Source organism: Poecilia reticulata, chromosome 3 (assembly GCF_904066995.2).
Source record: "Poecilia reticulata chromosome 3, P_reticulata-male-v2, whole genome shotgun sequence".
Classification (NCBI taxonomy): Eukaryota; Metazoa; Chordata; class Actinopteri; order Cyprinodontiformes; family Poeciliidae; genus Poecilia; species Poecilia reticulata.
Genome location: NC_088832.1, coordinates 32,776,333 through 32,803,974, shown reverse-complemented (window position 1 = coordinate 32,803,974; position 27,642 = coordinate 32,776,333). Strand labels below are relative to the sequence as shown.

Here is a 27,642-nt window from a genome sequence, read left to right as displayed (position 1 = left end):
TAGGTTTCTTGGCATCTCAAGGTGTCAACATTGCAGCCAGTGGGGCTGAAGGAAATACAGCTTTATTTTGTAGCAGTTTTAGAGCTACCAGCTTTTATTGCTTCGCAAAAAAATTTATTGGCACAGAAACTCCAAAGCACCCAAAGAAGCAGTTTTACTCTTGTCATAATACCCCAAGAATGTAAAACTACTTTTCAGATTATTCTTGATACAAAGTTGGCGCATTCTGCAGATATTTTTATTTAACCACTTCAGCTTATGTTATAGAATATTAGAAATGCTTACAAAAATACAAATAAATTCCTCATAAGTTCAGAAAATCAACATTTTATTGCCTAAGTTGCAACAACAGCGTTCCTTTAGTGAAAGCTTGATAATTTGTATCAAATGATGCAACTGTAGCTAAAAATATACTTTTAACATCAACATGTCAATCGCAGTGATTATAGAATTAACTCTTTAATAGTGGCGTAGCCATACTGTTTTTTTATTTTTTTAATTATTTTGCAGAATTTGAACCAGGTGAAGCTAAAGCTGCAACTGCAATTCTTTCATTTTTAAACTTAAATGCAAAATGTAAATATTTTATTACAGTTTTGCCTGAGGTTCTTCTAGCAAATGTTTTGACTCTTTCAAAATTGTCATTTGTTCTAGAATATTTTTGATTAATCACAATTTTTTTATTTTTCTAGAATTTTTTTTACTGTAAAATAAAAAAAATATTTCTGGGAAATTTTTTAAATCTCAAAATTTCTAGGATTTTTTTAGCAAACTTTTGACTCAGTCAAATTTAGTTTTTCTATAAAAATTTTCAAATTAAACTCAATTTCTGGGTGTTTTCTAGCAGAATTTGACTTTTCAGACTCAAGTCTAATTATTATTATTATTATTATTTTATTTTCTCAATTTAATTTTTTTTCAGAAAATTATTTTTTTTCCAAATTTCTGATTTTGTTTGGCTGAACTCTGCTCTGTTTTCCATCTACGACGGCGTCGTGCATTCTAGACACACTAATATAGTTTCACTAATTATACAAGATGTTTGAGGCAAATATCTGAAAACTGCAGACATTTTTTATTAAATTGACAACTTGAATCTGTACAGCAAAATAAGACGTCACAATAATAAATCTGTTCTCCATAGTACATGGCATATTTAAAAAAAACTGCTCACCATCTAATCTGTACAAGCTGAAAATGAAAAACAAACTCATTAAGCATTAGCTTCCAGCTAGCTTCCCTCTGAGAATATAGACCAGCTTACATGCTACACATTCACTTAATCCCTCAGAGAAATTAATGTAAAAAAATCTGCAAATATTAGATACAAGAATTTAGATTAAAGCATATTAAACATTTGTATTTTTACATTTTTATTACAATCCCCATATCCAGGCTGTTTCTATATCATAAAACGATCAATTAAGCTAATTAGAAGGCTAACGGATTTGTTTATGGTGAAAATCAAAAAATTTCAATCTAGTTTTTGGTTCATTTCATTTATTCCCCTTTTGTTCTTCTGGATGGGCAGAAGAAATATTTCCACACGCTCAAAGAAAAGTGCAACACGAGAATATATGTATCAGGGCCATTTTAGTTTGAGTTTAATCTGAGATTTTCTAGGGAAAAAAAAACATGGAAATTCGAAAGTTGACTTGGAAAAATTTGAGTTTCAAAAATTGAAAATTTGCAAGAAAAAAAATCTCAAAATTTGAGCTGAATCTCAGAAATTTTTTAGAAGACAAGTGATAATTTCTGAGTTTCAAAAATTAAAAATTTGTTTAAAAAAAACAGAAATTTTGAGATCTCAGAAATTTTCAAGAAAAATGAGGAAATATCTGAATTCCAAAAAATGAAAAGTTTTTACCTTTTGGGTATTCTTTAATTTGAAAAAAACATTTGCAAGTGATACATTTTTAGATTAATCTTAGAAATTTTCAAGAAGAAAAACATGAAAATTTTCTGAATTTCAAATGTAAATAAAAAAAAAACCTTAAACTTTTGAGACTTTCCACATTTTTCTGGAAAATTTCTGAGCTTAATTTCAATTTTTGTCATTTTTTTTGCAGAAACATATTCCTTTTTCGTACATAAAATGGCCGTATTACGCCGTCATCACACCCCTCTCAATAAATTAGACACTGAAGTAAAAAAGTGCAGTGAAGTTAATGTTTGTATTAAATTAAACGGAGCGATGTTCATGAAGGCCGACTCGGAGTCTCTGATTCTTAACCGATGAGATTTGCTTCAAACAAACGCCAATTACGCAGCAGCTGCGATAAAAGTCCCAAAATAAATCATCATAAATCAGAACCGTCCGGAAACAGCCCAGCAGCAGCGGTCCGTCGTCACGGCAACAGCGTTCATGGAGGAGTTTAAATAAACGGGGCGGCTTAGTCTCCAAAAAGCCACACCAGGCGTTCAGAGAAGTCCAAACGGAGGCTCAAGCATTTGGTTTTCTACAGAGGAGAGCGGGTTGGGATGTGGCGTTGGCACTGTTAGCGGCGGCTGAGGGAGACGGAGGAAGAGGAGGAGGAGGAGGAAGAGCAGTCGGTTCTACCGGTCCTTCAGCTCCCGGGTCACTCGCTTGGTGATGCGGCCGCACAGCAGCCCCACCAGGAACAGGACGCACACGCCCAGCGCCATCATCAGCAGGATGTAGTTCTTGGAGGGCGACGTCATCACCTGCACGGCCAGGTCCGAGAAGCCCTCAGCTGGCGCCACCTGCAGGCCACACAGGAAACGGCAGCAACGTTTTCACAGGTAGCCGAAGGTTTCAGCAAGCCTCATTTATACCACGCCGTACTAAGGCCAGTGTGGACAGAACATTTAAAAAGGAGTACATTTTAAAATGATTTTAAAATGTCAAAAATTTGATTGAAAAAAAAAACAAAAATCATTGAAAAGTTCAAAATTTGCAAAGCCCTCAAAATGAAATGAAATGATTGAGCTCGTTTTCATGCGATTAATTGATTTATTGCTTATTGCAACAGGCCTATAAGCAAATAAATTACTCATTCACGTTTTCGTCTCTATAATGCTGTAATTTAACTGTTTAAACTAAACTGGTTTCAGTGGACAGCTAAGCAGTCCTTCCAGTTTGTTGTGATATTTTTAGGATTCTTGCAGATTTTTCCAAAATGTTGCACATTTTTCCAGCTCATTTTTGCCAGAACAGAACATCTGAAATGGCTGCATGTTCCCTCATCATGTTTTATGTCCTCTTTATCGGCTGCTGGTCTCTGGTTTCAGGTTTTGAAATGTTTCTGCTGTGTGAACCTCAGTTGTCCTGACGTCAGATTCTCCTCCAGAGATTTTCTCTCTGGTTCCCGTGTGAAAGCGGCGCCGTTACCTTGGCGGCGTAGCTCCACATGTCGATGCGGTCTTGGAGTCTCTTCTTGCACTCGGGTTGCAGTCGGATCCTCTTATCCTGCAGCGCCTCCATCAGACACGACATCTCTGAGAAACAGACGCTTCTATTAAAATGGAGAACGTTGTGCGTAAAGACAGAATAAAAATCACCCACGTCGCCCCCTGCCGGGCGTGATGGCGGCGCAGTGGTGTTTGAGGTCCAGGGCGCAGGCCGTGTGGAGAACCGGGTCAACAAATATGTCCGCCTTGCTCTCCTTCAGCATGTTCAGCACCTCCTGCGAATCAAGCTGATTAGAAAATGTTCTGACAGATTGACTTTGCTGCGGTGGTTCACCTTTTTGCAGACTTCCTGTTTGATCTTCAGCAGGTTCGCTTTCAGACATTCCTCCACCTGGCCGGTTTGCTCCTGAGCAGCCGCCTCCTCCGCGCACAATCTGGAGATCTGCAGGAGAAAAACGTGGAAAATCGGCTTCGTTTCACCTTTAAACTGTCATGTTTTAAGTGTAATAATCTGCCAGAGGAACTAGAACTTTTTCATCAATATTAAGGAATTACTGATGTACAACAAACTCCTATTTCTTGCTGAAAAGCTATAAGTTAGTTTTATCCAAATTCAAGTGTACTGAGGTATTTACACTAGAAACTAGACCAAGAAGTTGTGTTTTTGTACTAAAATAAATAATATTTTTATGCAACAGTTTAACCTCGTCTGAGCAGTGCATCTGCAGCTGTGGGTCCAATCTGTAGTCAAGCGCTGACTCCTGGAGAATCACCCTGATCTGGTCTTCACAATCTGGAGACAACCTCTGGACCAAAACCGAACCAGAATCACAGGATAACGGCATCAGACATGTGAATTTGTTTTCTGCTGAGTCATTTCTGAAGTGGTGAGTCAGGCTCAAACCTGGTCGGCGTATTTGAGTTTGAGGCAGGCGATGATCTGACCCTCCAGCTCGCTGTCCTCGCTGGCTTTGTTCAGGATGGACTGGCAGAACTTGGGGATGTCGGCTCGGCAGGCTTTCCTTAGCACCGGGTTCAGCCTGTAGTCTGCAGAAGGACCAAAAGTGAGATGGAAAACACTCCAGCCTGACTTATAGACGCATATTTCAGTGAGCTTACCAGTGTTCTGGGTGATCTGCCTCTTAGTGATCATCTGCTTACACTTGGGATCCATCAACTCGCTGTTCTTGTTCTGCTTCAGACACTGCAGGACGTTCCTGGCATCCGCTTCAGTGCAGAAACGCTGCAGGAGGGACGACATTTCTTGAGAAATACTAAAGCACTAACATGTCTAAAGTTTTTTCACTTTTTCTCACATTATAACCACAAAGCTCCGTGGTTTTTCTTGGAATTTTTGCTATCTAAATGCAAACAATTAATTACCTTACGATTAATTGTTAATACATGGGCTATTAGATCAAAATTAATTCCTATCGACTGCTTAACCTTCTTTCAGTGTTGTAGTTTGGCCTCCATCCAACAGAGGGCGCCGCTGGTCATCTTTATTAGCGGAGCCGTTGAGACAAGAATCAAAGATGGCGGCCACGCCAGAACGGTAAAGAGAAACGGTCCACAAGGAGTCCAGAGTGGGATGTAAATGGTCTTTATGCGATTCTGTTTTTAAATATAAACAGTCTACAAGCTAATTAAGCTAAGTTTTCATCTCTATAGCGCTTTATTCAGCCGAACTGAATGAAGGAGTAGCGGCAACCTCTCAATTAAAAATGACTGATGTGCTACGAAGGTGAGGATAACAGAAAAAAAGTAACATGATGGTGAAAAACATGGCGCCAAAAATAACTGCTGGTCTTTGTCGAGAAAAGTCGAGCTCATCCCACTTCCCCATGCTGGAGATTTTAGTTTAATAGTAATAATAAATAAAATTACCTTAAAATTAATTACACAGGTGACATCAAGACCCAACAGTAGAGTCAGACGGTAATAAAATGAATCTGGTTGTGTGTGTTGTTATTGTGTCCTGCAAACTTTGCTTTAATTCTACTTTTTTCTATTTAATCATAAAAAATCAAAGTCAGGCAGAAAGAGTCATGAAACAGGAAGAGCTGGTTTCCTGAAGAAAAGGGGAAGTTTCTATCTTGCATCAGGCTAAAAATAATTCAGACCATTCCTTATTTTAAAGCATTAAAGGTTTTTAAAGAATAAAATCTAAACATTTTGAGAGATTGGATAAAACCCAGAGTAAAATACTTAAAATAATGACTTATAATTATGCCAATAATTAATATTGGTTTAACCAGTGGTTGATGTTGGTTTGATTATAAGAATATTTACACTTACTCTCACACTTGTGGAAGTACTTAAAGGTAAAACAAGAAACTGTAACTTGGTATCGGATAATTAGAATAATGGGTATTCTTGGTTTCTTGTCAGAAGTGTCTGTAATAACTCACATTATGATTATAATAAGAGTAACTAATAAGTTATGGTTATTATAACATTATAAATGAATGTTAAATCAAAGAAACTAAAAGGTTATAAATGTGATTTTGACATTGAACTTGAAAAGGTGTAAAATGTTGTAACTGTAATTAAAGGTCCCTGATATGTTTGAGGTAGATGGTAGGTGGAAGGACAGGGGAAAAGAGGAACTGATAGGAGAGCGGAGATGACCAAGGCCTTATTGCTAGAACTTCAACTTTTCTAAGAAAAGAGAACAGACATCAGGACATAACTTCTCCAAGGTGATGGATATGAGATCATCTGTCCAAGCAGTCAGCCAATGAGACAGGCACAGCAACAAAGCTAGCCAATGTAAACGCACCAAAAGGGTGGATAAACCCTTTATAAGGTGGGTGCAAAAGAGGAATCGTTGGTTGGATCCTTCAGGCAGCTTCGAGCCAAGACGGAGATGGACAAAGAACTCTGCAGCTGAAGAAGAGCCGGGGCCACAGAACCGAAGACTGTTCTGCACATGGGGACCAACCCGTTAGCGCCGCAACATGTGGCTTCAAATCGCACTTCTCTCAACAGCTGGGTTTAGACCCCCAAAGACAAAGACCAAGGCAAAGATGAAGATAAAGACAAAGGCAAAGAGGAAGAACTGGTGTGTTCCTTCCGTGGGACCAGGAAGATCGTGAGACGAGGAGAAGGGAGCTACAGAGCTGCAAGACAAGAAGCTGAGGACCGCTACGCGCATGAGGAAGTCACCCTGATGCCCGAGACCTGCTGCTCTAAGTCAGTACTCTTCCTGTACTGGGAACCTCCTGCTGCTTCAACACCTTCTTCATCATCAGGCCAGTTCTGGGGTTCAAAATGCCAAACTCTGTCCGTCTCTCTCAAAGTTTCCCTTTTTTAGTTCTCAGTGTCAGCATTAGGGAAAGATAGGCTAGATTATTGATTTTACTTATTTGATTATTTCTGCTAGTGAATTAAGCTGTACTGACCCTTGCAAAATTGCCTTATTAATAAAATAATTAGCATTTAAGAAAATCTAAAAGATGTTGTGGACATTCAATTAATGAGTCACCTTAAAGTTCTTTGATGGTTGTAAAATAGCTATGAAGTTTGATTCTGGGAGGAAAAAGTAGAAATGTTTTATAGGTTGCTTTTAGCCAAAACTAAAACAACACCCTTGGGACTCGCCCGAGTCACTAAAACCAACCTGGTTCAGTAACAAGTGCAAGTTGTAATAAAGAGAAAGAGCGACCGTTAACAGGTGTGCTCTGTGAAACTAGCTTATTGCAGGCTGCTCAATCTGGCTAATTCACAGGGTGAAGAAGGGTGGGACATCTGGAGGGGGAGGTCGTTAGAAACCAGGCTAGTCTTTCTCGACGCCAGCTTAAACAGAGTTTACTCAGTTCTGAACAGGGTAAAATCCCATCAGATTTAGAAAACTCAAATTACCCGTTAGATGGAGAGCTGGCTGCACATCTCCCTCCTCTGAGAAGAGGAAGTAGAGAGAGAGAGAAGGGGAGGGAGGTGTTGCGCAATAACATCTTCATTTTGACCGCTGTGATGAGTTAATGGACCTTACCACAGGGGCCGCGTTTCATTGGCTAATGCCCATTTTACGTCACAGCGCAGCTATCATGTGCGTTACCGTCTCACAAACGCAAACTAATGTATCCTGATCGTATTTGTGGAACTAAAATTCACAGATTTCCAAAATCTGAAACGGAAAGCCTTGCTTGGATCAAAGCTGGTGCACGACCGCATTTGCAGCTCAACCGTCGTAGCATCAATAAGAACAAAGTGTTTGCTGGCGTAAGTATTATTGCTTTGCTTTCTCTGTGTTTAGTGAATGAAAAAAAGAGTCAATAATAAACACATCCATTATGAAAACCTTTGAGCCAAGTACAGCATAATGGCAGTACCGATACAACTTCTACATCCTGAAGCCTGTCTGTTACAGCCTTACGTTAACTGAACAGATCAATATGCAATGTGTACCGTATCTGACATACATTAAAGATTTTATTTCAACTTAAAAGGCTTTTTACTAAACTGTAATCGTGTTAGCCGCGCTAGCACCAAGTACAGTGTATAAGGCGTGTATTCAGCTCACATTTGAACCCTCAAAACCATGAATGTCCGACTCACCCAGGCTTACAAGAACAACAGCCATCAGTGATCTTGTCCACAGCTATATTTATGCTGAGGGTCTGAGGATCTGCTGTTTTCCTCATCTACCGGTAGCATTTAGCTGCAACTCGCACAATGTTAGAGGCATCGCGTGGCTCAAACATCTTGATGTCGTCCAAAAAAGATGACATGAACTTGTTGGCTCCCCTGTCCATTGTCGTGGCTGATATTTTTTGAAAATCCGGCAGACATGCTAAACTAATCGACTCAGAAATACTCTGCAGAGAGTCAGTTGAAATGAAAGACGCCATGTTTACACATAGAAACTAAGCTCCGCGACGCTTTGTTTGTGAGACATGCGGCCACGTGGGACTTTCGAGGGGCGTTTCTGGGCGGAGCTTGGTAAGATCCATTCATTTCATGGATCTCAGTTTTAATATTCATTCTAAAGAAACCACAGACTGTATGAATACCTCTCTGTTCATGGGGGAATCAATTGTTTCACATAGTTTATTCTTTTCAGCGTTTTTCTATCTAGAAACCCTACAGGATCTAGTTTTGTTATATTTTATAAATATGTTTAAGTTTAATAACGTTTAATTTGTTCAGTCAGCATTTAACACAGCTGACACAAAATAATGTTAAAATTTAAGGATTTTTTTAATTCAAGCTGTTATGAAACATTTTGCACATCGGGTCAATGTTATGGAAAGCCGGTTGGCCATTTTCATACAAGAGAAAGCTCTTTTAATATGTACAAATTATATTATCAGATGGATCAAAATGACAATAATTTATATAAGTAATAGTAAATAAATAAAATCAGGCAAAAATATTTTCTCAAATCAGTTTCTTTCAATAAAAAAACTTATAAACTTAAAAAAAACTGCAGGTGTCTGGTGAATTTTTGGTTAAAACATGTTTGTTTTTCATCCACTGGGTAGAAAATCCAGAAACTTTACTCAAATAAGAGCAGAAATACTTCATAATGAAATTACTGAAGTAAAAGTAAAATGTAAAAATACTCCTAAATGTTTATTTTTTTCCAAAACGTTACTGAATTAAATGTAATTGAGTAAATGTAACTAGTTACTGCCTGACTCTGATCATGTTGACATCATCATGACGTCATTTCCTGCCCATATTCACCTTGATCATCTGCTTGCAGACTCTCATGAGCTGGTAGTCGAGTTCCGGGTCGCTCATCTCCACCTCCTGCAGCTTGAAGATCCGCTGGTGGCAGCGCTGACTCAGCTGCTTCTTCTGCTCCTTCAGACACTCGATCATCTGGGAAGACATGGCTGAGAGGTCAGAGGTCAAACATGTTAACAAAGAGACATGCAGTGTTCTGGAAATGTTACCTGAGCGTTCCCGAACGCCACGTTGGGACACAGGCGGCTGATGTCGGACTTGCAGGGTTCGTACAGCTCCGGTTCCAGCCGGATGTCTTCAGACTGAGTCAGAATGAACAAATTATTTACATTTTTACTTTTACAAGGCAAAAGTAAAAAGTAGCCAACCAAGAGTAAAAATGCAGTAACTGATCAACACATCAATCATTTAATATCTAAAAATTACCTCATCAGGAACAAAATAATGGTCTAAGATCTGTTTTTTACTGCATAAAACAAGCTAGCATCCATGCTAATGATGTGTGTTTAAACTATTAGGGCCGAGTAACGAATCAATTTTATCAATAAATTCTTTCTTTTTAAGATTATAATTTTTTTATATTTTCTTTTACCTATGTTCTAGTTGGGTTTCCATTGTTCAGAGTGGCGGCCATCTTGCTTCACAAGCGTTTTTTACCGCTTCTTTTTATCTGGTCAACTCTACAACAGAATATTAGATTCAAGCTAAGATTATTTTATTTATTGGACGACTGAAGTCATAATATTAGAAGAATAAAGTAGTAATTTTATGAAAACTCCAACATGAAACAAAAATAAAATGAGGCACGTTGAGCATCTTGTGAAGTTAGACGTTGGTTTTTACAGATAAAAAAATATTTCACCTTTTAAAACATCATCGTCAAATTATTACCAACTGCGGTATTTTGAAACGATGGTGCAACAACTGTCTATTTTGTAAAAAGAATCACACAGACCATCCAGGCTTTTTTCTAATTAAAATGACATTTTTTGTCATTTTAAAATGTTTTTTTTTTGGTAAAATTGTGTCTTTATGCTAATATTGTGACTAAATTCTTGTAATTAAACAAAAATTCTTAATTTGTCCCTAATACTTCATTGTGCAACTCACATAGGATGATTGAAATAAGTCACTTTTGACAATATTTTCTGTCATTTTTAGAGAAGAAATCGGATCTGGTATAAAATAAAACAGATTTTATATTTTAACCACATCGCCCAGCCCTTCAACCTTCTAATGAAACTGTAAAAATCCACAGATTAAAGCTCGGGTCGTCTCTGCAAACAGACTTCCTTTCAGGTTGGATAAAAATGAAGGTGACAGCAGGTCGGTTTGGCCCGGTTCGGTCCGGTTCTCGTGTTTACCATCTCCAACTCCTCCACCCGCAGCTGCTTGCGACATTTCAGAGACACCCGCTGGTCTCTGACCTCCTGCAGCGTGTCGTTCCTCACTGTGGTGCTGAGACAAATTACAACGTCCACCCTGCAAGGACACGGAGACTTAAACGGTGGTCTGAGAAGCAGATTTAAAGGCTTTTCTCAGCTTCTATGTCAGGTTTTATTTAAAATAAATAGCAGAATCTGTATGCTATGTTAACACAGGACAGATGAAATGACACTGCATATTTCAAAACTAAGAACAGAGCAGGTGAAATGTTTATTTTCTTATTTAAAAAAGGAATTGTTTATTTGCATATTTTAACGTATTTCTAATATTATATAAAAAGGCTTAAGTGCATAAAAAATCTGTAGAATGTGACAATTTTTAACAATCAGGAGCCCTGCAGTAAAACATAAAGAAGGGTTATTTCCAGAATAAATACAAACACAGTACATATATTTACCGTATTTTCCGCACTATAAGGCGCACCGGATTATAAGGCGCACCTTCAATGAACGGCCTATTTTAAAACTTTTTCATATATAAGGCGCATAGAATAGACACTTCAGTTTGGGTTGCCAATTTGTTCCATACTCTATTATTACACATCTACATTTGTAAAGAAATGGTCCCCAGTACTTTATATAGTAGCTGCTCCAGTCGTCGTTTCACTCACGGTGTTGGTGTTGCGATATTGAGCCCAACTGCTTTCTGGGTAACACAGACCAACCGACACGCTGCCGCCAGTCTCTGTCTCTCTCACCCCTCCCCTGGCTTTAAATGTATTATCAAACTTTATTAACAAACCAGCGTTCTGACAACTATCCCAGCATGCACCGCGCACTTCTTCTTCTACGGGGAAAATGAAGTTGGCAGCTGCTTACCGTAGTTGCTAGACCTGTTGTGGATCAATATTGGTCCATATTATAAGGTTATAAGGCGCACTGTCGGCTTTTGAGGAAATTGAAGGTTTTTAGGTGCCTTATAGTGCGGAAAATACGGTATGTGTCGCTATGGTTACTATGAGTTGTGAAGCTGCATATTTTCCTCACTTCTTTTTAATGTTGGGACACAAGCGCAGAACGTCCTCCTTGCAGGCCATCTTGAACTTGTACGAGAAGCGGAAGTCCTTCATCTGAATCTAAAATTAGACAAATGAAAAGTAAATAAGTTGGACTGAATTAATGAACGATGTTCATGCACTTTTCCAACGGTAAAATTCAAACATTTTAAGAAAAGTTTTTAAACCTTTCCAGCAAAACACTCAGGAGATAAAACCTGATTAATATACAAAATATGAGAACTTTTATTTCAACTACACACATCAATAATAAATATTAATTATATTGAAACAATCCAAACTAATCCTGCTAAGATAAATTACCTTGATGCTCAAATTAAATGATCAAATATACAAAAAAACTTACAAAATAATCTCTTATCAATGTTCTTGTTAATAGAGTTTATTTTTGGTAATTCTGACATAAAACAAGTAAAATTTGGTTTGAATTAACTTCAGACAGTGTGAAATAAATGTGTGTATTTTTATTAGGTGTATGGAAAATATCTGGTTTTAACTGTAAATAATGTTTTACAAATTTAGGCTTTTTATCAAACGTTGTATTCCACTTAATTATAAATCTACAAACTTTCCAATCCTTGAAAACACTCAATTGAAACTGAAGGATTTCAAGCATCTGTACGAACCCTGAATGAAATTTATGAGCAAGACGAATCGATAAATATTGGAAATATTGAATAACAATAAATAGAAATGCGGTTTAGACTGACCAGCTGGAAGTGTGTGACGCCGACCGCACACTTTTCGTTCATCTCTTTCTGGTGTTTATTCTGGACCAAACACTCCATCAGATCTCCAGTGTCGATCTGGTTGTCAGCCACATCCTGGATATAAGTAACCATAGCAACAGGTGAGTGTTTTACAGGTAAAACCGATGAGCTGTGATTGGCTGTGTGGTCGCCTCACGTGGCAGTGGGCCTGGATGATGGGCTCACAGGCTCTGATCAGCAGGGCGTCGATCTGGATGTCCTGAAACACACACACACAGGTTTACGTCCGTCCTGCTGCTTCCACTGGTTTGCTTCATAAAATACATGACGTGAACTCTGACCTCTGACTCCAGCTCCGTCAGGTTGCCGACAACCTCCCTGCAGCTGGACACCAGGTCCTCCAAATGCTCCTGCAGACACTCCAGCTCCTAAACACAAACAAAAACAGGTTCCAAAAAGATTCATTTTACTTTCTGTTAGGATTTTTATACCTGAAATCAACCAAAATGCATCATTTAACCTTTTAAAGGGACAATATTATGAGTCTTCTAGGAACAGAATACCATTTTATAGCACAATCAAGTAACTTTGTGTTAAAATCAAATGGTTTTACTCAAAACATTCGCAGTCCAAACCGCTTCTGTCATTAATAACCTTTTAGTTTATTATAATTGAGTATTTCTTTATCAGACAACATGCTGGGAACTTTTAAAGGAGCGGTATTGTGTATGTGCCATGTTATAGCTCAATCAGTCCCGGTTCAGGTGTGTCTTACCTGTCCTGTGTCCGTCTTGTCGCTGCACCACTTGCCCAGGTCGGTCATGCAGCGCTTCTGCAGCTCTGGGTCCAGCTTCACGTCCAGCGCCCTCTGGTGGAGAATCCGCTGAACCTCCACTTTACAGTCCCGGGACAACTGCAAAAACACACACACGCACGCACGCACGCACGCGCGCGCACACACACACACACACACACACACACACACACACACACACCGTGAGAGAAGACAAACATAAAAACCTGCTGCAGACGTTCCTCACAAGCCCAAAGCATCAGCCCTCCACCACCATGCTTGACAGTTATGATCTTAAATTTTTACTCTTTCTGTAGAAAAGGCCGTAAATATTTTCCGTCAAGCTTTCCGGCAGCAACAGTCGCTTCTCTGATGTCACTGCAGATTTCCTTCTGCCCTCAAACACAACCTGCTCGTCTTTTAACTCTTACTAATATAAACTGTTATCAGGTATTCAATTTTCCAAGCAGAGGCATAAATGCACATAATTACAAATTAATTTGATAACTTTGCACCAGTACAGCAAATTAAATACACCAATAACTTCACAAGTTTGGTCAAACATGAAAAAACAACTTTAATTTGTTCAGTCAGTGTAATTACCAGTAAATCAGCCAATGCAAGATAAATAATAAAGAAACTGAAAATGACAAAACAGGTTGACTATCTTGGTAAAATGTAAAAATAAACTACAACAAACCTGTCAAATGGTTCAGAAAGTGCAATTAGGAATTATAAATATAAAAATAAAGCATGATGTCGCTCAGAGCTCAAAGCATAGACTTGGACTGATACCAGATCTAATTTTTTTAAATATTGAGACTGATACAGATATTAATATCAGATTGGCGCATCTCTAGATTTAATTAATTTGTTTTTAATCGGGAATAATTTCACTGAGCCGGTTTAAAGCGTTTACCTGCTTTTAATCTCAGTCGGTGATTCGTTTTGATTTGTTTGGCCCATTTTTAAAAAACCACCTTCGAAATCATCTTTCAAATTTACACAGACAATTTGCTCAATTCTTTCTTCCTGGCAGCCATGTTGTACTGTTAGCATCCTCCCTCTTCCCCTTTCCATCAGATTACCACCAACCTTCTGCAGCTGTTATTGTTTTAACACAACATGCGTGTTGCAAACAGCTCTGGTCTTTGAGAATGTGATGCCATTTTCCAAAGCTCCAGTTAGCATAAAATTATTTTCCACTAAACGCTTGCACACTGCTCCAGAGCAGAACTTAAGCGTTTAGCTCGTTAGCTCCATGTTTGCATGCAGTTTGAAATTAAAAGACGATGCAATCAGCTTTACAAATGTATTAATTCATTTTTCTGTTTAGCTGCAAAACTGTTAATATAGAAACCCTCATAAATGTACAAACTTTTAATTGGGTTGATATTCAATCAAATGCAAACACACAATTAATTGTAAAGGAGTATTGCGTCATTTACAGTATAAACCAGAAGTTTACATACACAGAATACAAAGATAAATATTTTTTTCCTCACTGTCTGAAGTTAAAGACCAAACTATTCTTGGTTTAAGCCACTTAGAATTATCCAAATTATTTCTATTTGCTAAACGCCAGAATAATGAGAGGCAATGTGTCAGAGATTTAATTATTAATGTCTTTAAAATCTATTTAATCAATGACGGAAAGCCCAGATGATGATCAGGGTTTCCCCCAGTGTTTTATAAGCCTGGCGGGCCACCAGGCTTTACTTAATCCATCTTTACTGTTAGTGATGTATAAAAAACTATTTGAAATAGGCAAACTATGCTTAGCCTGGTGGGGGGAGTAAAGCCTGGAGGCCCGCCAGGCTGATGATACTCTGAGGGAAACCTTATCATGTTGTGGGGCTGCTTTGCTGCAGGAGGAACTGGTTCATAAACCGAATGGCATCATGAGGAAATATTAAAACATCAGCCAGGAAGTAAAAACTCCAGATGGTCAATAACCCTCAACATCCAGCCAAAGTGGTTAAAAAGTGGATTAAGGAGAATAAAGTCGGCGTTCGGGCCGTCACAAAGTCCTGATCTCATTTCTTTAGAGAAGTTGCAGCAGATTGCAAACCTGACCCAGGGAGACCGGTTCTGTCAGGAGGAATGGACCAGAACTCCAGCAAACTGCTGTGAAAAGCTTAAGGAAGGGAAGCCAAAAGGTTTAATCCAGTCTGTACAGTCATAAGTATCTCTGATATGGACCACATGCATGTCCAAAAATCTTCTTGTTACATTTCCTGGCATTTAGCAAATTGGAATAATTTTGGTAAATATAACTAACCTACAAAAAGAGAAGAAAAAAAATTCTCTTATTTTTGTATGTAAACTTCTGGTTTCAACTGTTTGTGGTTCATAATTTATTAAAAATGTAATAAAGCTTAAAAAAAAAATCCCGATTGGCGTTTTTACTCATCAGACAGATTAAAAGTCAGATTATTTCAACCCTTCACCTTATTTTAGCCGAGACTGGACAGTCCTTACCTGCTCACCTGGTCTCACCTGTCAAATTTAAAGACATAAGTTCTAACATTATCACCCAGAACTGCTGAGTCGCGGTAAAGCTGCGTCTGTTTGGACGTCACAGAGTGTTGCTGTTACCCGGCGACCCTGCTCCTCTGTGCGGTAAGCGTGGCGGTACAGGCAGGAGAAAACGGCGCCTGGCGGCATCAGCTCGCTCGTCTCGTTCCAGCCGAGGGTGTGGCAGAGTCGGGCCGCGTCGCCCTGACACTTCCGGTACAGGATCGGGTCCAATCTGCAGAAAACACAAAATGTAAGGAAACAGGCCCATCAGCTATCGTATCCCGTTTGGTTCCACATATGGAAGCGCCACCGATCGGATTCTGTTAGGGGGGAAAAGATCCAAATTAAACTGATTACTGTAACAACTTTTTCTGGACGATAAATTGTCTCAGAAGTTATTGCGATAAACGATAAGAGAGCATTTTCAAGTAACATAATGGTAGTAACGGCATAATAATCCAAATAAAGATCAATAAACTTTAAATTCTAATAAGCAGTTAAGACTCCAACTGGAAAGACATTTTAAATATCAAATGTAAACAAACAAAGTAACTGAAACTACAAATAAAAAATAATTCTGTAAAGAAAATTGTCCTTCAAAAAAATGGCTTTAATCCTGGATTTATCTACCCAGAATATGTAATATGTAGCAACAAACAACATCAGTAGTCTTAAGAAGCTTTATATGAAATGGATTAACGGATCATCAGTTAGCTAATAGGAAGTTCAGGGATTGGCCAGAAAAGAAGGAAATACAGAAAACTTTGGTCAAATTTCTAAAACATTTGTGAGTGAATTTGTATTAATAGTTGTCATCAGAGGTTTCTGGAGGGTCTGGTTCCGGTGTTGCATCCTCCCAACTCACTTCCAGTCTCTGGATATGAAATACTGCAGCTCCAGCAGGCGATGCTCACAGTCGCCCACCATCTTCTCTGTGTACAGATGCTCCATCAGGCAGGAGAGGATCCTGCAAAACACAAACCTGTCAAACGCTGAGCCAGAAACAACAACTCAAAACGTTCCATATCGGACTCTACAAGATCGCATTTAATACAAAAAACATATATATTTAAAAAGGAGGGAAATTAATACTTAATTAAATCAAGTTTTTGGGAAATTGCTGCAACTGAAATTAGTTTTCATTATTTTTTGGTATTTTACTTGCAATTTTATTATGAATTTATTATTTATTTTGATCAAACTTAGTTTTATTTATTGTTTTTATCATTTATGTACCTGTGATTGTTGTGACGCACTTGGTCAGCTGAGGTTGTTGTAAAAAAATATCGACTAACACAGGTTATGATAAAAATAATGTATATACCATTTAATTTAGATACGAATTAAAGGATCCCTCAAACATAACCAAATGTTTTCTAACATTGTAACAGCTTAAAAAAGTATATTTGACACAATCCCTCCTTGCTCACATTGGGTCTCCGCTGCGGATGTGCTTGCAGGCGGTCTGGATGACGGACTCACAGGCCTCGTTCAGCGCTCGGTCGATCCGGTAATCGGCTCCAGGATCCGCAGACTGGATCAGAGTTTGCAGCTGTGGCAAAACACAAAATTAGAAAAGCCAGAAATAATTATTTCTGATTTCTTATTTGCCGTGTTCTTACCGCGCTCTGGCAGACGCTGTCGACAGCGCTGCTGCGGTCGCCTCGGCCGAGTCGCATCAAGCAGTGCAGCGTCCGGCCCTTCCGGTGCAAACCGGAGCACTGGGCCTCGATCTCCGTCCGGCAGTGAAGGACGATCTCTGGGCTCAAGGAGAAATCCTCCATCAGCATCCGCCGGAAGTCCAGCATCTCCCCCTGACACTCGCCGCTCACCGGACGGCCTGCACCACACAAACACGGATCAGAATATATCCTGATAAAAACAAAAAACACGCACAGAGACGATGTTTTCCATCTTATTTCCACCCATTAGAAACACAATGCCTAGAAAACTATTCAAGGCATTTAAATGTTTCCATTTTCACCTGGTTTACACATAAAATATAATATTTTCTGCTTCACTTTTACAAATTACATAAAATATTTTCAAAAAGTAGCTTTTATTTTGGACGTCCCTTCTGTGAGTTGCACTATGGAGTATGAAGGTCAGGCTAAGATAATTATTCTTTACTTTTGAGAAAATATGATCATAACATTAGAAAATAATTTTAACAGAAAAAAACATCTTAAAATTTAGAGAAAAAGTTATTTAATGAGGAAAAAAAGCATCAATATATTTATCTAGAGCCGATTCAATAGATCCAGTTGTTTGTATGTCCTGCTCCTGATATTTATTTCTGTTTGCATTTAGCAAATAGAAATAAATTTGGTGATTCTATCTGACCTAAAACAAAATACATCAAGTCTGATTTAACTTCAGACAATGAGGAAAAAATGTGTATTTGCCTTTTAAGTACTTTAAATATCTCGTTTCAACTGTAAATAACACTTTTAAAATTTGCGTTAGATTGACCTTTATTAAAAAACTGCAAAGTCTGAATACGAAGCACTTTCAAGGACCTGATGCAAAAATCAAGCACTTTTTAATTGAAATTGAAGAATTTTCAAGGATTTCAAGCATCCGTACGATCCCTGTTCACGCTGTGGGATTCTCCATCCAGGAAACAGCTGGCTGGAGTCAAACAGGGAAGGAGGGGAACCTGTCGGGTCGTCATGCTCTCACCTCGGTGCACCGCAGCCTCCAGGCACAGCAGCAGGTAGGACAGCCGCGCCTCGCGGGCGCGCGGCAGGCTGCTGTCCAGGCTGCAGCGCTGCTTCCTCAAGTCCAGCTTGCAGGCTTTCGCCAAAGAGTAGCTGACTCTGTAATCCTGGGAGATCAGCTTCTGTCGGGTCGTCAGGGCGTCTCTGCACTGGTGAGAGGAACATGAGGATGAACTTAACGCAGTGTGATTCATGACCTATGGGTCAGCAAAGTTATCGATTAGTAAGCGTTTGTGTTAAACGCATTATAAACACACAATCATAATTTTCTGAACTCCTCATATGACAGACATAGTTCACTACTTGGTGAACAGGAAGAGGCTTACAAAATGGAGGAGCTTCATAGCCTGAAATCTATGGATATAAACAATGTTTCAACGTAAAAGATGTACGAACTCTTCTCGTGAATAACAAGGATCTGGTGACTGGCAGAGTAAGTTCATGTAGTAACAAACACACAAGCTACATGTCCGTCTTCGCTAACAGATCAAAGCTACATTAGCGAAGCTAATTTAGCTATTTCGGCAGTAAGTACGACAATAATGATCACTGATATTTATCTTAGTATTACACAGATGTGGGTAGAGAACTCAAGTAGTTGTAATTTACTTATTGTTTCTAAGTTAGATAGGAACAAGGCAAAAAATAGTTCTAAGCTTTTTTTCTTGTTTATTGTTGTCATAGCAACTCCATAGCAACTGCCTACCAAGATGGCTGTCGGTTACAAAATTCCTGGGAGTGTGACGTCACATGAGAGCTGTGTGTTGAGGAGCTTTTCGAGTGTTTAGGCCTAAATGGTGCCCAAAGTGGGTCCTGGAGGCCCGGCATCCTGCATGTTTTAGTTCTCGCCCTGTTGCTAGGAACAACCTCTTCAGCATGTCAAAGTTTTCCTTAGGCCTCTAATGAGCCATTATTTGATCCAGGTGCGTTAAACCAGGGAGAGAATAAAACATGCAGGATGCCGGAACTCCAGGACCAACTTTGGGCACCACTGATCTAAGCGGATGTTATTAGTTGATCAGTTGGAACAGATTTTAATCTAATAAGCCATTAATTGTTTGCATCCCCATTCAGCAACAATCCGCCGACTCTCTGAATACCTTTTCGGACATGGCTTCCTCAAACTTATGGTTGAACAGACACTTGTAGACCTTCCCTTCTCCTGCCTGGACCTGTGCAGAGATAGAAATGTACTGTTTTAATGTGAAAACTTGATTAATTTCCGCTGGTTGTTCTCTGAGAGTCTCCGTACGTTCTGGCAGAACCTCTCCCGGTCGTCCCGGCAGGCGAAGAAAAGGTGCCTGTCGAGGTGAAAGTCATCAGACGACAGCTCCGCCACCCGCAGGATCGCTTTCTGACACTCCTCTTTGATCGGATGGACTCGCTCCTGCTGCTCCGCCTGCCTCACCAGCGCCCTCTCCAGGCAGGCGATCACCTCGCCCTGCGAGTGCGCATCCTGTGGAGAGATGCAGGGTATCCCACAGTAAAATTAAACAACTTTTCAAGCATTTCCAAGGTAAGTTTAGCACTTTGGAGGTAAAAACAATACAATACAGTGTTAAATTATATCATTACTATTATTACTAATGTGATAGTCTTCTACAGCAGGAACAAGATATACTAAAATATAAAAACTTTTTAAAATGTTTTTGAAATGAACAACATTCTAATTTAATAGAAAAAAATCTCCCAATTCTAGTAATTTGTAGATTAAACACAACAATAATTGTGTTTAATTTAAGACAATCTTTATTTTAATTCCACAGATCATTAAGCCATTAGGAATATTCAATATTCAAAAATAAAATAAAAAAATGTTCCCGCTAAGTTTTCTGTCTTTTAGCAAATAGAAGTAATTTTGGTAATTCTAACTTAAAACAAGAAAAGTTTTTTTTTATTAGGTGTATTAAAATATCTGGTTTCAACTGTAATTAAACAAATTTAGGCTTTTAATCAAACAATAGATTACACTTCAACACAAAGCTGTGCAGTTTGAATATGAAGAAATTTAAAGGATTTTATACAGAAATCAAGAACTTTTCCAAACCTTGAAAATGCCTCATTAGAATCTGTGACATGGGCCAAAATCATTGAGTCAGAAGGATTCAGGAAAAACCCTAAAACCAAGCAAAGTAGTCTTTTCTTTTTTTTTTTTTTTTGGAAGACAGAAATGTTGTTCATTGGATTTGCTAAATTGAACAAATTTATTTTCAGTATAATATCACGATTTGGGTCACTTTCTTTCAAAACGTTTGCTATATTTAATAAATTAAAAAGAACTGATTTCAGTTCGGGCTTCACAGTGGTGCAGTTGGTAGAGCTGTTTGTTGCCTTGCAGCAAGAAGGTTCTGGGTTTGATTCTCGGCTCCGGTCTTTCTGCATGGAGTTTGCATGTTCTCCCTGTGCATGTGTGGGTTTTCTCTGGGTACTCCGGTTTCCTCCCACAGTCCAAAAACATGACTGTCAGGTTAATTGGCTTCTCCAAATTGTCCCTAGGTGTGAGTGTGTGTGTGCATGGTTGTGTGTCCTGTGTGTCTCTGCGACAGACTGGCGACCTGTCCAGGTGACCCCGCCTCTCGCCCGGAACGTTAGCTGGAGATGTGCACCAGCAACCCTCCCGACCCCACAAAGGGACAAGGGTGCAAGAAAATGGATGGATGATTTCGGTTCAGGAAAGTCGGCTTTTTAGTAAAAGTTTCTGGATAAACATTTTTGTTTATAAAAGCTTGGTTATAAAAGATGTGTGTTGTTTGTAACATTTTCCATTGGCAATAATAATTTTACCCTGATTACAAATAAATTAAAAAACTCCTGTGGTGGAAAGGCATCATTCTTTAATTGCAGTTGGGGGCCACACAAAATCAGCGTAAGGGCCAAAAATGGCCCCCGGACCTCACTTTGGACACTCCTTACCAAACAAGCAGTGGTATCGACCCTGAATGACTGTGGCCTCAGTAAACTGACCTCAACTAAAGGAACAGAAATAATCTGACGTACCAACTTTAGTTTTGACAAAAACAGATTTTCAGATTATCAACATTGAAAAATGTAAATAAATTTTCTTTATTTTGGTTAATATTTACAGTGTAAAGCAGTGGACACACTCCCTCTCACCTTTTGTCCTACGTTGATGCTGCCGCAGCGCAGGCTGTTTATATCCTCTTTGCATTTATCCATGAAGCCACAGATGAGTCTGTAGTCGCTGAAGATGATACTGGTGATCTTGGTGATGTACTGGTTGCACTGGTACTCGCTGATGTTGCCTCTGTGATCCACCAGGCAGGACACCAGGTATCCGCGCCCTCGCTCCTCCTCGTTGCACTCCTTTATCTGCAGGTGAGGGGGATGAGAAGAGTAAACTAAACGAATCCGGGCAGGAAATGCCTCGTAAAAACACGCTGCAAACCTCAGCGATGGTGCTCCGGCAGACCTCCGTGGCCACAGACTCAAACTTTGGATCAGTCGTCAGGTTCAGTTTGTAATTCCACAGAAGCTGAGCAGAATAAGGGCACAAAAACCTTAAAAACTCACGAGAAACGAAACGAAAAGCTACGATTAAGATGTGAGAACATCTCAACATTAAGAAACTTTCCAGGGCGGGACACTTAACTCCATCTGCTAACCTTAAAACAAACTCCTTACTGCACAATTCAATAAATATTTAGTCAAATGGATATTTAAATACATAATTAGATGTAAATATAATGTAACAAATGCATCAAAACAAAAGATTGGGTTAAATTGATATAAATGAGTCAAACTGCAACAATGGTTCCTCAAATAGATCCAAAGTTGTGATTGGTTAAGCTGCACATCAATAGACCAATCAGCTTTTCCTTTGATTATTAGGTGTAAATCAACTGTTTGCATATTTAGAAAAAATACTCACATGGTTGCAGTCGGGTGCGAGCTCAATTTCCTGGACAAAAAAACAGAAAAAATTATTTTCAGACAGATTCACACATAAAGACGAAACCTCTCTAAAAAATTTGAAATTTAATTTAATTCATTTATTCCAAACCTCCATTTTATAAAAGCCTCCATTTGATTCATTTATTTTCTTACTGCAGGTTGAGTTGTACAGTGTAATAGACCGTCGATGTTCTTTATTTTGCAAGTTACACTGGATTAAGTTAGTGTTTATTTGGTAACATTGTTATGGTTTCTCTGAAAAAGAAAACCAAATAGAGGAAGTAGAAAATCCAAGATGGCCGAATGTGATGCCGCCATGTTCCTGTGTTAAGCTGTAAAGTTTTACTTTGAAGAAGGAAAAAAAAATTCTATGAAAATTGGGTGAAAATTTGTACATTTAAGTTATGAATTGATCATTGTGCTAGCTTCAGTAAGCATGTAACAAGCTAATTTGCAATGTTAGTTTGCTAATTCTATGCTTTTATGTTTCAGTTTTATGACGTCAAAGGAGAAGGAAATGGTCAGTGGCAATTCTTCCATAAATCAGCACAAAAAAGAAAAAAAAGTCAGGATTAAGATTGTTGTTTTGCTGTCTAGCTTCGTGAAAACTAGCTAAACAGTTAGTAAAAGTTAAATTATTTCTGATTTTGTTTTTTTTAATCACGTCATCACAGTGAACATGGCTCTGAGACAGCCGCTCAGGACCTTATTTAGTAAGAACATTTCTTATTTTAGCCTCTTTAAGGGAGAAAATCTGACCTAACACTGCAAGGCAACCAGACTCACTGCACAGTTTCTCTAATCAACTTTCTTAATTATTCAGTAGCTAATTAAACCTTGGGTGGTTTTAGAAAAAACCCCGAAAAACAATTGAGGAGCTGCTGCATTCAATGACCGCAAGAAATTCCAACTTTCCAGACCAGATAAAGAAAACAGAACCAGAACTCTATCAAGGTCAGCCAACATTGATTTCTTTCTTAATTATCTCCCAAATATGAAGCCATTTCTAAGTTAAAAATGTTTCATAAAAGGAATAAAAAATGTATAAATCAACAGCCAGGTGCCAAAACGGTGAGACATGATGGAATCGGAGTAAAGCGTTGATCCGACAGAAACCTGACTGGAGCAGCAGAACCTCCTCTAACGCCGTCAGTCAGGAGTCCCAGTAGATCGTGGAGCAGCGACTCAAACTCTGCTGCTGATTCTGGTTTTCCTCTCTCTGATTTACAGGAGCCATTAGCCTCTCCAGGAGGCCGCAGCGGGTTTAAAGGCAGAGCAATTATCTCAGGATCGCTAATGGCTGCAGAGTGACGGTGAAGAAGGAATGACAACAACATGGAGATTAACATAAGCCTTAAAAAAATCCCCCTTTTTGTTATTTTGTTCTTAAAAAGGAAAATCGCTACGATAAATATTAGCATGATATGCAGCCATGTTGGAGAGGAATGCAAACAGCTTCTCTATAAATGTTTCTTAGAAAAGTGACTAGTGGGAGTTTTAGCTTCAATCAGTTCAAATTCTTTTTCAAATTGATCAGTATCGTTTTTCTATCCAATTATTTTTGGTTAATCCAAAGAAATAATCATCAGATCAGCGCTACACTGTATTGTTAAGTCTAACAGAAAATCCTGAGCTTTTCACATGTTACAAGCATGTTTTAGCTGCAGACTATCAATGAATGTCATGTTATTGCATTTTAGGGAGTAAAATGATTCTTTTCTAATTTAAAAAGGCATTGAATTGTTTATTAGCATATTTTAATGTATTTATAATATTGTATTTTAAAAAGCCAGTGGTTAAACAAAAATAATGTGCCTTTTTTAATCCGATTAATGATGAGAATAATCGATTACTAAAGTAATCGTTAGTTGCAGCCTTATTGTAAAAGAAAGAGAATAGAACATTTTTTACAGTGTAACGGGGCTCTCTGTATGTCCAGTAAAAGGGAGAAACCTCGTGTTGCCACAAAATAACAACTCTTGAGTAAATGTGCAATGGAGAGAAATAGTTTTATAGTCCTCTTCCTCCCAATAAACAGATGTTTTTAAAACTTCACATTACAAAACAACGAGCTTCAAAATGTGCTTACCTTTCAAACACTCTCATAAAGTGCTTTGTAGTTTATATCTGCACTGTAGGAAAAAGCCACTCACTCACAAATGCAGTGCAGATCTTATATAAAATTCACTCCAAAGTCTATAAATAAACCCACAAAAAGCTCCATCGCAGATGCTAAAGGACTCCGTTAGCATCTTAAATGTCAAATTTCATGACAATGCAGTTGGAAAAAGACTGTAAAACATTCAGGTTGGTATGAAGAGCAGCATATCAGCACCTCATACCCACCACCAAGCATCAGGAGGGATGATTTGGGCTTTCCTTTCTTTCTTCTTGCAAAATATTAGTTAAACCAGAACTCTTCTGTTTGCAAAAATATCCTATAGTCAGCAGCAAATCTTTAATAAAGCCTGCAAAAAAACATAACTATGGCGAATTAGGGCTGCATCTAAGGATTATTGTAGTATAATAATCAATTATTTACATTCAAATAATTGATTATTTGAATGTAAAATGTAAATAATTTTGTGCAGCTTTAGCTTAATTCTCGCTCTGCGGTTTGTTCTCAGTAAATTGCCTTTTTCTTTGAGTCTCTATATTGTAGTTATTGATTAATCAAATAAAAGAATTGGCGCATTCTGTGGAATTTTCATTTATTGCTTTATTTTATTTTTACACAATATTAGAAATACATCTACTTAACACCAATACTGTGTAGGGCCGGTCTGTTGATTCATGTTTGGATTAACCAATAAATGAAAGGAAAGCAAAACTTGATTAATATGAAATAGTTTTTTTTTTCAAACAGAATTTGAACCAGGTGAAACCAAAACACTTCATTAGTTCTGGGTAAAACATATTTACAAACAAAGGCTTCATTTTTGTTTTGAAAGCAAAATGTATATGTTTTTGTATAATTTTAGCTTAATTAATGCTCTGAGTGTTATTCTTTCAACGAATTGCCCTTTTTTGAGTCTGTATACTGCAATTAACGATTAATCGATTGCTAAATTAGTTTGATATTTCAATAATTTATTAGTCATTGTCAGTAATTGTTTCAGAATATTTGTTGGTTCTGCTCTTTTCTTTTCTTTTTTTTTAGCCAAATTGTGGAAAGTCCAGTTTCGGTTCAGGAGCTTCAGGTCGCAGACCCCTGATCTAGACAGTCAACTCAATAAATAAATCCAACGGAAGCAACAAGAAAACATGCATTTATACATAGAGATACTGGAACAATAATGTTTCCACATGAAAGAATGAGAAAAGCTGAGCTGTCAAAGCTTTTCTCAGTTGGAACAAACGGTCACTGCAAATCCTTTGACCTCTAACGAAGAAGGAAGCGGCGGCCATGTTTGATGAGCATCGGCTTACAGTGATGAGAGGGAAGATCAAAACAACAGAGGCCATCCAATGATAGTCCAGTCAAAAGGCACGTGAGCAGAAATATGGAACGACTTTTTTTATCATGTAAGAAAAAAGCTGGCAGGATGTTTGGTTTTGACTTCGACCTTTAAGTCACCTGACAGATGAGTGACTGCTCAGTTACAATCTAACTAAGTCAATAATTATTTCAGAGGCAGAGACACTGAGAGCAACAGAGCTGAGCAGAGCAGGATCCTAAAACTTCATGTATGGAAAACGCCATGAAAAAAGAACCAAAAATGAAGAAACTCTTCCACTTCTTGTAGATTATTAACTATTAAATGACTCTTTGGAAGTTAATATGCTGCTAAAGATGGGTGTGTTAAACCACCAGCCTGTCTTTTATGGCTCTGGATCATTTCCTCCTCCACCTATACTCCTATTGCCGTTCAGTGCCAGCATACTGAAACCATTGTGAGTCAGTGAATTTCCCTTGATATCCAAGCATTTTGGACAAAATACTAATATAAATAAGCATACAAATGCTAAAATCCAACAAATATCCATTTATTATGAATTACTCTGGCTGCAGCATGCAGATGGTAGCGCTGTCGTCTTGTAGCAAAAAGATCCTGGGTATGTAGGTAAGCAGATGATGCTCAGCTCTACATAATAATGTCACCAGGTGACTCTTGAGCCCATTCAGCCACTGAACAGATGCTCAGAACAAATCAATGTGTGGATGTGCCATAACTTTCTCCAGCTGAACAGTAACAAAACTGAACCATTATTTTTGGACCCACAGAAAAAACTATTAGGAGCCATCGCTCAGCTTCAGTTTTTACAGCTAGAAACCAGCAACCAGGCTCTCTAAATCTTGCAAAGGTAACTTTGAAGTTATAGGAAAAGAATCGCCAGTCAATGCATGCTTTGAAAAAGTAACCAGTGAGCTATTTCAAAAATAACCTCTATATTCCAGGAAAGTAACCAATAAACTCATACATAAATCATCCTGCCAGTTCTACAAATGTTACTTTTAGTGTCGGGAAAGAGTGAAATATTTCAGATCATCTAAAAATTATATAATTTGCTTCTCTAAGATCATACTGTCCAATAAAATACACATAAGAATCAGCCTAGTAGATTTTAACTAAGGCTTTGGATGCACATTTTTTATTTGTTTTTGTACTTCATTATATTTCCTTGTGGTTTATTAAACTATTAAACATTAAATAAAACCATATAGAAAGAGCTAAAACACGGTATCTTTTTTTATTACTAATTAGTGGTTTATTGTTCATAACCCAGAGGTCTCATTGTATTATCATTTATTTCTTGGAGGTGGGGGTTAATTGATTTAAGACGCAGAGAGAGGTAATGGATCCGTCCTGAGAAGAATGTTATTCTTCAGTGAATAATTTGTTCTCTACGAGGCTGGGGAGTGTTTTCTTGAGGAAAACAGAGATTTTTGGTCTTGTGCATGTGTGTTTACGGTTTAGTCCGGGTCAGAACCCAGCAGCGGGTGGTGTGTGGACCCCTCTGCCTCGATGTCACGTTGACAGCCGGCGTCTCTTTTAACCACCAACCGGGGGCGACACACCCAGCAGATGCCCGTCATGTTTATCATCACCTCCCGGTGTGAATCCCCGCAGACTCGTCCACCAGCCGCTTACCTCTCTGCGGTCCTGAAGGCACTCCAGAACGGCCAGGTTGTTTGACCAGGTCTGCTTGGGGCACAGGCGGGTCAGGTCCTCCCGGCAGGCCGCCTCCTCCGCCAGCTTCCAGCCGCTCGCCCTTCGCGGCTGAGAGGCCCCGGCGGCAGCGGCGACAGGTGCACTATTATCCAGATGGTCGACGGCTTTGACATCGGGTTGTTTGGGCGGCTCGGCCGGGGCGTTCGCCACGTTCAGGCCTAAGACGGTTACCGAGCTCCAGAGACACAGCGAGGAGACGAGCAGAAGCAGCGGCGGAGAGCGACTCTGAGCCGCCATCTTCACATAACTGTCAAGTTAGAGCTGATACGGCAAGACACCTTCACTT

At 38.7% G+C, this 27,642-nt stretch overlaps 1 protein-coding gene and 1 long non-coding RNA gene across 3 annotated transcripts; one reads left to right on the top strand and one right to left on the bottom strand.

Moving 5' to 3' along the window:
* Positions 1-1,054: 1,054 nt before the first annotated feature.
* LOC103462926 (Golgi apparatus protein 1-like) lies at positions 1,055-27,642 on the bottom strand. 2 transcript variants are annotated; one of them, XM_008405992.2, is made up of 27 exons: positions 27,276-27,642; positions 22,160-22,189; positions 21,677-21,763; positions 21,385-21,600; positions 19,523-19,726; positions 19,371-19,442; positions 18,233-18,419; positions 17,173-17,390; positions 16,981-17,102; positions 16,416-16,517; positions 15,629-15,782; positions 15,512-15,529; positions 13,013-13,150; positions 12,579-12,665; positions 12,434-12,496; positions 12,238-12,351; positions 11,499-11,587; positions 10,431-10,548; positions 9,276-9,368; positions 9,064-9,201; positions 4,492-4,615; positions 4,277-4,419; positions 4,077-4,178; positions 3,707-3,814; positions 3,527-3,647; positions 3,353-3,459; positions 1,055-2,724 (listed from the first exon to the last, which is right to left on the bottom strand). In XM_008405992.2, the coding sequence occupies exons 1-27, from the start codon at positions 27,591-27,593 to the stop codon at positions 2,557-2,559; spliced, it is 3,441 nt and encodes a 1,146-aa protein (XP_008404214.2). In that variant the 5' UTR covers positions 27,594-27,642; the 3' UTR covers positions 1,055-2,556. The 2 variants fall into 2 exon arrangements, with proteins under 2 accessions (XP_008404214.2, XP_008404215.2); XM_008405993.2 differs by lacking the exon at positions 15,512-15,529.
* LOC103462925 (uncharacterized) lies at positions 19,696-25,094 on the top strand. The gene is made up of 3 exons (XR_014087018.1): positions 19,696-19,786; positions 22,675-23,330; positions 23,413-25,094. It is a non-coding gene; the product is annotated as an uncharacterized LOC103462925 (long non-coding RNA).